Here is a 12,826-nt window from a genome sequence, read left to right as displayed (position 1 = left end):
CTCCGGCTGTCTTGACAGAATTCTCAGACTTGAACATCTAAGGCAGAGGTAGAGCTATGTGCTAAGTTATAATTGTTGAATGGCTGAATAGATAAAGCCACAGGGTAGTCCTCATTTAGTGACCATTAGCAGTGATGGTGATGAAACAGTAATTTTGTCACCAATCCTCACATTTATGACCTTCCTCTATAGCAGGGGTGTCAAACTGCCGGCCCGTGGGCTGGACCGTGTCACCTGGAAGCCGTGCCTACCCCATTGTCGCCAAAGGCAAAACCGGCCCGATACATTGCGCGGACGTCACGTGACGTTGCAAGTTTGACATGCCTGCTCCATAGCAAAGGAAAGCTGAAATAAGAGCATAAATACAGGTAGTCCTCGAGTTACGAATGTAATGGAACGTGTCCTTCTTGCAAAAAAAAAAAAAAAAAAAAAGATCTCACAAAGTTGGAAGGTCTGATTGAACTTTATTTTTTTGGTCCCACAAACTTCTTGTTACCCTGCACGCCGCAGCGGAGATACGTGACAAAGCTGGAAAGCAGGTTTGTTTAGGAACCCCACTTGCAATTTAGCAAAGGAAGGCTTTGAGGAAGTGAGGGGAGCAGGATGATGACGCGCCAAGCTCTCCAGCTCCTTGGCAGCGCAATTTGTGAAATCCGAGCAGGCTCGGCACTCCAGCAAATAGTGGAGCAGGGCTGTGCCCGCTTGTGAGAGAGGCTGGGGCTCTCTGGGAGTGGAGAGGTCAGCCCAGCACTTCTCTGCCTGGCTGTGCAAGGGCTCTGGCACCCAAGGCTGTGCAGGAGGCGAGCATGGACAGTTCGGGACTCTCAAGACAAGGCACCAAAGTAGCATGTGGCAGCGTCTCTGTGGTCATTCCTAAGTGCAAACGACCACTTTAATGTTGCAACATACATAACTCTGGGATCTGTTCATAACTACTTTTTGGCAGGGGTGTCATAACTTTGAACATTCACTAAGCAAGTTTTCGTAACTCGAGGACTACTTGTACAGCTGCAGTCTCCATTAATGACTGCTTCACTTAATGACCAAGTTTCTGTTTCCAATTGTGGACACTAAAGGAATTCCACCTGTACATTTTCTTCATACCTGTTTCCCTTCAGAAAAGCATCTCCTCCTGTAACATCAGTGTCTCCAGTCAACATCTTGAAAGTGGAAGATTTCCCTGCGCCATTTACGCCCAGGAGACCAAAGCACTGTAACCATTAAGAGTTACAACATCACCAAAATATGTCCCATCTTTCCCTACAGATCTTTAACATAGTTTCTGACATTAATACTGGGATCTGGGAACAATTTAATTTGGTCTGAAGTTCAGAAAGAATCCAGGCATTGTGAGTGACTTTATATCTAAATTTCTTGGATAAAATCCACAAATCTATAAGGGGCTCTTAGACCAGCAGTGCCTATTCTATAAAACATGGGGATAATTTTAAATGCTCTTGCACAGTTCTTATAAGGATTGCAAGAAACTATATACAGAATGCTATGGAAATATATAAAAAAAATATAGCTTTAAAGTTTAGGGAAAACTTGCACCAGTTTATGTGTAGAAAATCAAAGCAAGAAAAATATTGTTAAGGAGTCACTCCACATCACTACCATGATGTAGCCATGTACTTAAGCCTTTCCATTACTACAGGACTCCATGTAAATTTTTCACTAATTGCTTTGTATCATTAAATCCTTGAGTAATATTACATTAAATTTACAATACTTGAGAGCTTTACCTCTCCAGGAGGGATTCCAACACAGATTCTATCCACAGCAGGTTTCTGTTTCATTCTGTACTTCTGGAAATGGTAACATAAATTGGTTTGCAGATGACAACAAATTCAGCTTTACAAATTGTACCCCTTTACCTAAATTTTCTTTCCAGGCAAAGTTTTCCTGATTGTTATTTTCCTTTCTATTGTTTATTTCCATTTACATCAACTACAAGCCTCTTCAGGAAAACCACGCACAAGTTAACAGGTGAGCAACTCTGTTCTGCTTTTTTATAACCCTGAAAGGATAGTATCAATTTGCACATTTAATGACCTATAGTTACTCCCTCATAGGAGAAATTTTCTTCAACAGCAAGATTGGGTGAAAATCAACTGTCAGGGACAGTAGGCTTCAGGATCAAGTCTTTGATAAGGTGCATAAGTGTTCAAAGAGAAAAATGCCATTTTCTGACACATACAGCTTAATTTGTTGTTTCTCTCACCTTGGTTAATTCTTTGATTTCTAAGATGTCACTCTGCCCACCACCACCAATGATCCTCTGCCTTTCTCTAACCACATCCTCATCCTCTTCATTTACAGGTGGAAGCTTTGCATTCATAGGTCTTTGGAAAGCAGAGTGAAAAAGGAATATATTACGTTAGAATTTACTTCAGCACCGAAACTTCGAATTGTGCTACTTAACAGATACGCTACCATAACATATGTGGAACATTTCCAAATTTACAGAAAGTTAAAACTCACACTTAGCTAAAGGCACATCACAGAAATGAACTCCCAAGACGCTTTAAATCAGAGGGCCCCAACCTCCATGATGTGGACTGGCACCGGGTTGCAGCATGCCAGAAACTGGGATGCACAAACAAGCGAAGGCCCATCCCTGGGATGCAGGCAGCGTGCAAAGCCACGCCCCCTCTGGCCTGTGGAAAAAACTCTCTCCACAGAACTGGTCTCTGATGCCCAAAAGGTTGGGGGACGCTGCTTTAAAGCTAAGGGTGGCAAACATCAGAATCAGAGAAGAACATCTATGGCACACTGTAAAAGCAGAATGCTTCTCGATTCCGGTTTGCTTGTGGACAAATGTAGACTTGCCTCCATGAATTTTATGATTAGGGTGCAAAATTGCATTGGATAATTGAAGTATTTGAAATTGAAAAGTTGGTTTTGGTATGTTACTAGAAGAAGAATAGAATGAACAGAAAATATGGGCAAAACCCCATCCACCTGCAGCCCTCTCCTGCCAGCCTGCTTGCCTAGGATTCCCACCTCTTCCCATACTGAGTCACATGAGATCCTCGCTCACAGACTTGGATTACAATGGCATCCAGGGCTGCCAGGATTGCTGTCGCTAAGCAATGCGGTCACATGATGTTGCACTTTACAAGCATATTTGCTTAGTGACAAAAAATTCTGGCCTCAATTGTTATCGTAATTGACAACATATGGGGTAGGGGAAAGACCAAACAAAAAGAAGAAGAAATACAAACTTCTAGGAATATCACTAAAACCAGATCTATGGTAAATTCTAAAATAAATTTGAGTTATTAGTATAAAAAATGAAAATAAAATATTTCTGATCTTAATGTTGATCCCCCATTTCTCCTCTTCTGACCCTTTCAGAGGGGACATTTATTTTGTTCTTCTTCTGTAATGTAAACAAGCATTAAGGTAAGCCTCAGGTTACGACAACAGTTGAGACCAGAATTTCTGTCACCAAACAACATGGTGGCGAAGTGCAACATCCTGTGACTGCATTGCTTAGTGACAGGAATCCCGGCAGTCCTGGATGCAATTATAATCTATGGAGCACAGACATCTTTAAGCGAGGATCTCATGTGACTGCAGTATGGGAAGAGGTGGGAGTCCCAAGCAAGCAGGCTGGCAGGCAAGGGTTGTAGGTAGATGAGCATCGGGATGGGCAAAAAAAAAAAGCAGCAACCTGTGATTTCCTGCGGGCTTCTCCATTTTGACTTGCTTTTGTAGGAAAGGTTGCAAATGGCAATCATGTGAGTGTGGGATACTGTAATTACTCTAATTACCAGCCAGTTGCAAAGTAAGATGCTCCCCTCTATAGGTTTGCAATTATAATTTTTATAATTCCTTACATTTGGCTGCATGAGCTGGAAATGAACAAGAATTGAACCTTCACCCACCCCCAAATACCTGGAGGAAGCTAGATTGTCCGTTCTTGATTTAGGTCCTCATGCCTCAGCCTAACCCCTAAAGCAGTGTTTCTCAACCTTGACAATTTTAAGGCATGTGGACTTCAACTCCCAGAATTCCACAGCCAGCATTGCTGGCTGTGGAATTCTGGGAGTTGAAGTCCACATGCCTTAAAATTGTCAAGGTTGAGAAACACTGCCCTAAAGTATCCATGCACCCTTCCTATGCAACGGACCGATTGCCACAGAGGATTTCTTACCTAGACTTGATAAAGAACCTGTACTGGATCAACACCGTGATGAGAAAGAACACAACTCCTTCTATAGCCATGGCAAAAAGGTTCCTCCCAACCAGGTTCCAGGAGAGAGGGGAGACAAAGCGATTCTCACCTATTCAGAGAAAGCAGATAAATTGGTTCAGCCTTCAGAAAGATCCTCAAGAAGCCACTGTTGTCTACCTTTACCTTTACATGGATGTTTAAAATACAGTGCATCAAAAGAAGTAATAACAACAACAACAACAACAACAACAACAATAATAAAAGTTGGAAGGGACCTTGGAGGTCATCTAGTCCATCCCCTAGCTCAGGCAGGAAACCCTATACCATCTCGGACAAATGACTGTCCAGTCTCTTCTTAAAAACTCTTCTTAAAAACTCCCAGTGTTGGAGCATTCACCGCTTCTGGAGGCAGGTTGTTCCACTGGTTAATTGCTCTAACTGTCAGGAAGTTTCTCCTTAGTTCTAGGTTGCTTCTCTCTTTGGTTAGTGATAAACTAGTATCAGTTGGGATGGAAAAGGAATAATTCTGTTCCTGTTTTCATGGCTAGAAAAATCTAAGATACGCATTACAAAACAGACATTGTAGGGGGAAAAGTCTGTTTGCCTATGGTAGCCAAATATCAGAAAGAGCCCAGCAGTACCTTTTCAGACTAAAAAAAAAAAAAAAAAAGAGTTCAGGCTATCTTGGAATGACTCAACAAATGCAACAGCTTTTTAATATATTAAAATGGTTAATTGATAAAGGAGTTGTAATCTATTTCACACGTAACCCATATCTATCTAATCACCCCACCTTATTTTCTCTTTTGTTGTTCCCTTCATCCCAAACCTCATCAGTTTAGCTACTCCAGACTTCTAATGAACTGAGCTATAGTGCACGAAAGCCTCTGACTTTTTTGATAAAACATGCTACTGTAGCCTAAAAGGATACTACCAGATCCTCCCTTCTGTTTCGGGGCTTACAAAAATAGGGAAAACAGAATGTAATACACTCTTGGCCCGGGCTGTGAAATCCTAAACTGTGAACAACATCTTACTTACCAAACCTTTCAAGGGCATCTGCCATTGCTTGGTTTTTCACCATGTCAATTAGGCCACGCCCCAAGCAGAAGTGTGGAAAGATGAGGAACACAGACTTCAGGATGTCATTGATGTTGTTGAATTTCTAAAAGAAGACAGAAGCCAAGGCGATCAGCCGCTTGAACACTGACAAACAGGACAGATGTCTACAACTCAGCAAGCATTGAAAGCATTAAGCATTCGTTGCTTTGATAAGACTTAAATGATTTTAAACCGTGTCCCCCCTGGCTTTGGTTTAAAATATAAAATGTTTAGGGCAAAAGGATAAATCTGTACCCTCCTCTGTTTTTTTTTCTTCTTCTAAATCAATCAATCAATCATCTGGATAAAAAGGAACAAAGTGGTGTTCCTCTTTACTTTTCAAAATTAAAAAGGATAGTCTGGGCTAGGATTGGCAAATCTAACAACAGAGCTAGGATCCATTTGCTTTGATTCCACTATTTCAGTGGTGAACAAACATAATTCCAGGCTCACAGTTTAAATGTAAGTTCCATTTTAATTTCACAACTTATGCTCACTCACTCAGAATTATAGATTTTAGACAGAATTCAGAATTAAAAATAGCAATAGCAATAGCACTTAGACTTATATATTGCTTCACAGTGCTTTACAGCCCTCTCTGAGCAGTTTTACAGAGTCAGCATATTGCCCCCAATAATCCGGGTCTTCATTTTACCGACCTTGGAAGGATGGAAGGCCAAGTCAACTTTGAGCTTGAGCCGGTGAGAATCGAACTGCCAAACTGCAGGCAGCCGGCAGTCAGTAGAAGTAGCCTGCAGTACTGATTCTAACCACTGTGCCACCATGGCTCATACAACTAGAACAGCGGTAGGCAACCTTGGCTGGCTCAGGAATTCTGGGAGTTGAAGTCCACGAGTCATAAAAGAGCCAAGGTTGCCTACCCCTGAATTAGATGAACAACTATTGATACCAATTTCTTCCCTCATTTCTATTAAAGTCTTCTACTAAGTGACTGGCTAGATTTCTCCTGTTTATGAATTAGTATCCAGGCAATGTTTGCATCTTCTAATGTCCATCTCAACTGGGCATTCTACCTTTCTCCAATAGTACAAAGGTGTATACTTCCTATTGCATTCACAAATTCAGAGTCTTCCCTTTCAATTACACATTTAGAAAATATTGTGCAATTGGAAGAAGTCCTAAATGTGGCAACACAACTATGTCTTGCTTTCCACCTGCATTCGACACCAACTCACTACAGAATCAATTCTGCAGAAAAACCAGTGAGAACTCACACTGCTGGTGAATAGTTCAAGGACAAAAGTGATGACACTCGCATTGATGCCAATGAAGAGGTTTACGCTGGTCAGCACCACATATGCCGTGCTAGGAATCTTGAATATAAAAGATGCTGGGTACATGAGAGGAGTTATGGACCACCTGGCAAAGAACACAAGACGGACATTGAGGTCTCTTCATGCATTATATGAGTGGTTGCCCACCCCTGAATCAAAAAGAGCCTTTTCCTTACCCATAGAGCAAAAGTAGAAGTGCCAACACTGGGAGGTTGGTTGAGGATACATAGGATTTCTGCTGGAAGCAGATGAAGATGATAATGACCAAAGTTGCTGGAATAATGTAGTTGCACTGTACGTTTCAAAGAAAAGAGAAAAAAAATCAGAAGAGCTCCAGATTAAAAGATGCAAATGAATATCACATTTAAGTTACATAGAAGATGGTCATGGCAATCCTTTTAAGAATTGGATCTTCTCAAGCTAACTACGAGGAGACAAAAGTGATACAAATTGACCATAGCCTAAGACAGTGGTTCTCAACCTGTGGGTCGGGACCCCATTTGGGGTTGAACAACCATTTCACGGGGGTCGCCAAATAACGCAGTCCGCCATTTCCCCCCCCCCTTTTTTCCTAAGCTGTGCTACTCCCTTTTATTCTATTGGCTCTTGAATAGAGTCTAATTCTATTGGCTTTCAAAAGCCAACAGGAATTGTCCAGGCTGTCTCTGCCCTGCTAAGCCCGCCAAAAGTCCCATTCTGCAAACGGTGCTGCACCAGTTGAGTAGTCCTCGACTTACGACCGGTTGAGTAGTCCTCGACTTACGACCGGTTGGGGGGGGTCGCGGCATTAAAAAGGTTGAGAACCACTGGCCTAAGAGGACTTGATGGAACCACAGAAAAGGAGAAAGGATGTCTGATATACTTCATAATATACTTCATCACTCAAAGTTTTTAAGAAGAGACTCGACAGCCACTTGTCTGAAATGATATAGGGTCCCTGGCTTGAGCAGGGAGCTGGACTAGAAGACCTCCAAGGTCCCTTCCAGCTCTATTCTGATTCTGATGATCCAAAGTGTTTGGGTTGCACTTTTGCAATTCCTTTTTCTTTTCTTTTGACTGGATGAAACCCCAATCTCCACAAAGTCTTCTTGTTGCTTTTAATGCAGTTTGTGTCAACTTTCAGATTCAAAGCATCCTACTTGCTATCTCCACAGCTGTTACATCAATTCTGAACATTATTACACATGCAGGGCTGGGACTTGGCTGAAATTGTAATTAAACTGAAACTCATCAGTGTTACTAAATAATCAGTACGGTGGCACCACTATCTTCTTTATGGTTATTGCAATCTATCCTTGGAAATACAGTATAGAGCCAGCTTCTAATATTTAAGAGAATGTGTATTCCTATACCAACATCTACAATTTCTGCTCAGGTTCTATATTAGTCTTTAACAAGCCAGGATATAATACAGGATCAAAGTTCTGCATGGCAACTGCATTGTTTCAGATTGTGAACAAAAGGAAGAGAAACTAAAAGTGTCAAACAGATGCAGCCTTACCATATCCCATACAAAATTGGCCACCCAGTAGATTACTGGTTTCACACCGCATATGAACTGGAGATGCTTGGCTTTGCTGACACGCTCCTGGATTAAGAAAACTACAAAGCTAGCTGGAACGAAGGACATGGCGAAGATGACACAGATGGAGACCAAAACATCCACTGAAGTAGTCATCCTAGTAAAGAGAAAGATGAAAAGGTGACAAATTGATTTTTGACTTATTCAGCCAGATTCTTAATTAAATATATCTTTAGAAAGAGGACAACTGTAATTGAAATCTTGGTTTATATTGTTGGAGCTACATGAAGAGAGACTTTAGACTTAATGTTCCTTTGACAACGAGAGATACATTTCATCTCCCCGCTCTATTCCTTTCCCTCCCATCCCTCATTCTGTCATTTCAGGACGTACAAGGCAACTTCAGAGAGCTGCTGCTTGGTGAGGTTCAGTGGGTGATTGTAGATCGTAATGCCGTAGTTGCTTGGATTCTCTTTATCTTGTAGGTTGGCGCGGAGAATGGCATTGTTGATCACATTGAGAAAGGCACCAATGGCATGCCAGCCTTTGTTGTTAAACCACACCTGAAAAGGAAACATCTGGTTTTAACTGAGAGAACATTAGATAGGAATCTCAGATTTGAGAGTCAAATCATAGGATCCCCTTGGCTTTCTTTATGCATTTCAGTGTGACAGGTGTTTGCGTGTAAGAGAGATTGAGATACCTGAAGTTATATGCAGCGGGGAATTAATTTTAATTAGTATTTACAATATACTCATTATTTTTTGTCTTGGGCATGCCTTTTCTTGCTTTCTGGTATATAAAGATATCTAAATGTCTATTGATATGAAAAAAAATGCCATGCACGGACATTTCTGGCAGGAAATATAATTTTGGGGATTGGTTTCAGATACAGCTTGCAATTCTAGCGTAACAAGGAGGGGAAGCTGGGCAACGCAGTTGACCGTGTTTATAATCCGTATGTTTTGTATATGTTGTTTCTAAATTTTGGTGGAAGACCTCTCCTCAGTTCAGGATTGTCTTAGATATTTATAACCACCTGGACCTGATGAGGCCAGCAGAATTATTTGTGTGTCGTAGAGCAGGGCTTTTCAACCTTTTTACCGATTGTACCACTTTTAGGATACGGCAATATTCGAGTACCATCTAGAAAGATGTCAAAAACTTGATGACCAAAAAAAAAAAAAAACCTGTTCAAAGTTGCAATTGCACTGAAATGACTTATGACCATTTTTCACACTTATGACCATTGCAGCATGCCCAGGGTCATCTGATTTATATTTGGATGCTTGGCAACTGATTCATATTTATTTATAATGGTCACAGTGTCCCAGGGTCATGTGATCCCCTTCTGCAACCTTTTGACAAGCAAAGTCAGTGGCAGAGCTGCTGGTGGCCAAGTGCTAAGGTAGGACTTCCTTTCCTCCCTCCCTTCCCTGCCTCCCTTTTTCTCATTCCCATCTCCTTCTGAAGCAAGAATTCCCCCCCCCCCCATATTTTTCCTCTTCCATATATTGATCAAACAAGGAAAGGCCTCCAGAGACAGAAAAGACAAGTTGCTGAGTGAACTAGCTTAAAAAGGCACATTCCCCTTTAAGAATTAGCTACTGGCTAGAAAGGAAAGTAAGGAGCGCAGCCGGCACTTAAGGAAGAAAAAAAAAAATGTAAGTACTGGCTACCGGCTAAGGCAACCTCCCCAAATGGCTCCATTCATAAGTAAAGGAATGCTACAGGCAAAATCCATTCAGGAGAAAAATACTTCAAAATCCTTTGCAGCAAAACTTACAGCTAACAACAGCAGAGCAATAGAAGCTAACAGGAGACATCAGCCATCAGCCAAATAGAAATTGCCAAACACTCCTTAAGAACACAAAGCCCTCATTGCACAAATCCCAGAACTTCAAAGTCACAAAAGCATATAAGAATCCTTCCACTCTCCATCTCCTTCCCTCCTCCATGCCTCACCTCCAGCCATTGCTGCCTTTTTTCATTCTTCTTGGAGAGCAATCCCTCCCCTGCTGCATTTCTTGCCTGTTTGCTGCTGCCAGCACAGGTGGCTGCCACAACAGTTGTAGATGGCTCATGGCCAGCCTGCTTGATCTCCTCTCCCCCCCACCCTCCCCCTCCCCCTCCTCCTTCTTCCCCTTCAGTGCAGCTGACTCTGCCTTCTCTCAAGGCTGCTGCTTTTTCTCTCTCTCTCTCTCCCTCTCCTGCCCAAACTGCCTTTTATATGCTCTCCTGTCTCCACCCCCTCCTCCTTTCTCATGGGGCAGGGTGAGCCAGAAGTGAGACTGGGGCCTTTGCAGCTGCAGAGGACTCTCTTACTTTAAGACCTTGCCTGTGCTGGCTCTTTCCCTCCCCCACTACACTTGGCTAGGCAGGGCTGCGTACCACCTGCCACTTATTAATGTACCACTGGTTGAAAAGCCCTGTCGTAGAGGGTTGTTCTTTATTACTTAGTATGAATCACATTTCTGGCTTGTCTTTTCCAAGTCAAGAATCATATCCAGGTCAATCACTCCTGCAGGAACATACAAGTAGTCTTCATTTAACAATACTAACTGGGGACCAGCAACTCTGTTGTTAAGTTACATGATCATAAAGCACAACATCACATGACTACACCGACTTATAATGGCAGTAGTGGTAGTCCCAGTTGTTAGGCAATCGCACACAGTGGCAGTGTCCCTAAGTCACATAATCATCATTTGTGACCTGCTGTTTTCCCCATTGACTTTGTCAGAAGCCAGCAGTGAAGATCATAAATGGTGATCACATGACACGGAATACTGCAACATGCCAGGAGCCTGAATGGCAGTGCCGTGATGGCAGGGATGCTGCAGTGGCTGCAACCATGCTATCACGATGAACAGCTGTAAGTCCACTCAGTCAGTGCTGTTGTAACTTCAAACAGTAGCTGAACAAGTAGTCACTGAATGAGGACTACCTGTAAGTGGCTTTTTGGAAATAAAATCTTACATCACAAAAGTAAACCATATGGATATCACAGTGAACTAGGCTTTTAATTTTAATTCCAGACAAAACAATCTAAATTTGGGGAAAAACTATGTGGTGGTTCAAGACGTCTAAGCAATAACATTCCTGAGATCAGACAAGTAGAATTAATACCTTAATATTATCACTTGTGTCCAGGCCTTTCATGAAGTTCTGGAAGCTGTTTAGAAACCGTTCAGCAGCACCCCCCTAAAAATAAAAATTTAAAAAATCCAATTAAAAAAGTAAATTCCACTGACCTCCAGGTAATGTACTTCCTTATAATCATATCAGGGAAGATGCTTGTCTATGTGCTTATATTCTGCTGTATCTCCCAAGGTATGCTGAATATGTGAATTCGAAAAAGAGCTGAAATTCCTAGAGGAACCTTTTACTCTAAGAGCGAAATTTCTTTGCTATTTACCTTGGTAATTTCCAAGATTTTCTTCACTTGATTGATGGCATCATTGACCTCTTCATTTCGAGGAACCACAATAGACCCACTAGCTCCCAATGAAAAGCCACCATATCTATGAACAGATGAAAGAAACTGTTACAGAAGTCTATTTTTGTAAATTTTCCTACACAATGACTTCGTATCTTTGTCAAGATTTATAGCTTTCTAAAGCATTGCATTGAGCAAAACAGTAAAACAAAATATGCTGAAACCTTCAGCAAAAGTACATGTGCTTCCTTAAATGTAACACAGAATGGGAACTCTGATTATAGATAAATCAGGAGATAGATCTCCATCACTCGTGAACAAAAAGAAGAGCAGCAACATAGATATTTCTCACAGCTACCACGCTCTTCTCTTTCATTAAAGTGAGATCCATATAAAACAAATGGGGAGCTTTGAAATTACATTTGGGTATTATTCAATTATTAGGCTCACTCTCTCCAATTTGGAATGTCCAATCTAGCAAATTACAGAATAGCTGGATACAGTATTATATTTATAGATTATAAAAATATATATTTTTAACTAATTCACACTTTTTTTCAATTTCTACTCTCAACTTTGCCTTCTACTCTCAACTTTCAACAATGTCTCTTATCCATCTATATATAATCAATGGCTTTTATATACACACAAAATAAACTAAATGATAATGCAACAGGTTTGGGCTTAGCACATTGTATGAACCCAGCCATTCTTGCTTGTAAACCATGGTTTATGGCTCAGAGTTACATATGAGCCTGGACATTATAGCTCATTCAGTCAGTTGTGGATAAAATAAAGCATATGTAATTGCAGTGTGTGAACACTCATTTCATACATTCTAGTGTATCACTATCATCTCTCGAAGTGTAGCTATATCACATTATTCGTTAAGTAAATGAATAAAGAATGGCCTAAAAATAAAGCCAAACTGGAAAAATCCATAAAAAGTAATTGCAGATATGAGTAAAGTTCTTAAGATCAGATAACACTTACTCCTCTTGGAGGGTTGGGATTTACTTTTTGGATGGCATGCCTATTTAATTTTTAATAAAAGGGTTGATAGGGTTTTTAAATCTCATATTATAAGGATTTCTTTACTTCGGGTTTGGAAGAAATATTATAGAAGTGATTTTAAAATTCCATTATGGGCTATACCGGGGCATGCGATAGAAGGGATAAGGAGAGGAGTCAAGATGGATAGTGTTTCTTATGCACAATTACTTAGCTGGGATGGTGAAAATTGGCAATTAAAATCGTTGGAAGATTTAATACAAGAAAATATTATC

At 41.0% G+C, this 12,826-nt stretch overlaps 1 protein-coding gene across 2 annotated transcripts in view; it reads right to left on the bottom strand.

Moving 5' to 3' along the window:
* The window catches only part of ABCA1 (ATP binding cassette subfamily A member 1), a 121,748-nt gene that overhangs the window by 6,979 nt on the left and 101,943 nt on the right, over window positions 1–12,826 (bottom strand). For both annotated transcript variants that reach the window (XM_039350966.1, XM_039350967.1), the window contains 11 exons: window positions 11,520–11,625; window positions 11,231–11,305; window positions 8,495–8,664; window positions 8,081–8,258; window positions 6,756–6,871; window positions 6,520–6,664; window positions 5,225–5,348; window positions 4,163–4,292; window positions 2,225–2,345; window positions 1,746–1,808; window positions 1,105–1,211 (listed from right to left, as the gene is read on the bottom strand). In XM_039350966.1, coding sequence (XP_039206900.1) covers window positions 1,105–1,211; window positions 1,746–1,808; window positions 2,225–2,345; window positions 4,163–4,292; window positions 5,225–5,348; window positions 6,520–6,664; window positions 6,756–6,871; window positions 8,081–8,258; window positions 8,495–8,664; window positions 11,231–11,305; window positions 11,520–11,625 — 1,335 coding nt within the window. The remainder of the gene's footprint in view (window positions 1–1,104; window positions 1,212–1,745; window positions 1,809–2,224; window positions 2,346–4,162; window positions 4,293–5,224; window positions 5,349–6,519; window positions 6,665–6,755; window positions 6,872–8,080; window positions 8,259–8,494; window positions 8,665–11,230; window positions 11,306–11,519; window positions 11,626–12,826) is intronic.

Source organism: Crotalus tigris, unplaced genomic scaffold, assembly GCF_016545835.1.
Source record: "Crotalus tigris isolate CLP2741 ecotype Arizona unplaced genomic scaffold, ASM1654583v1 scf7180000018368.3068619, whole genome shotgun sequence".
Taxonomy (NCBI): Eukaryota; Metazoa; Chordata; class Lepidosauria; order Squamata; family Viperidae; genus Crotalus; species Crotalus tigris.
Note: the sequence above shows the minus strand (reverse complement) of the source record. Positions and strands in the feature narration are given on the sequence as shown.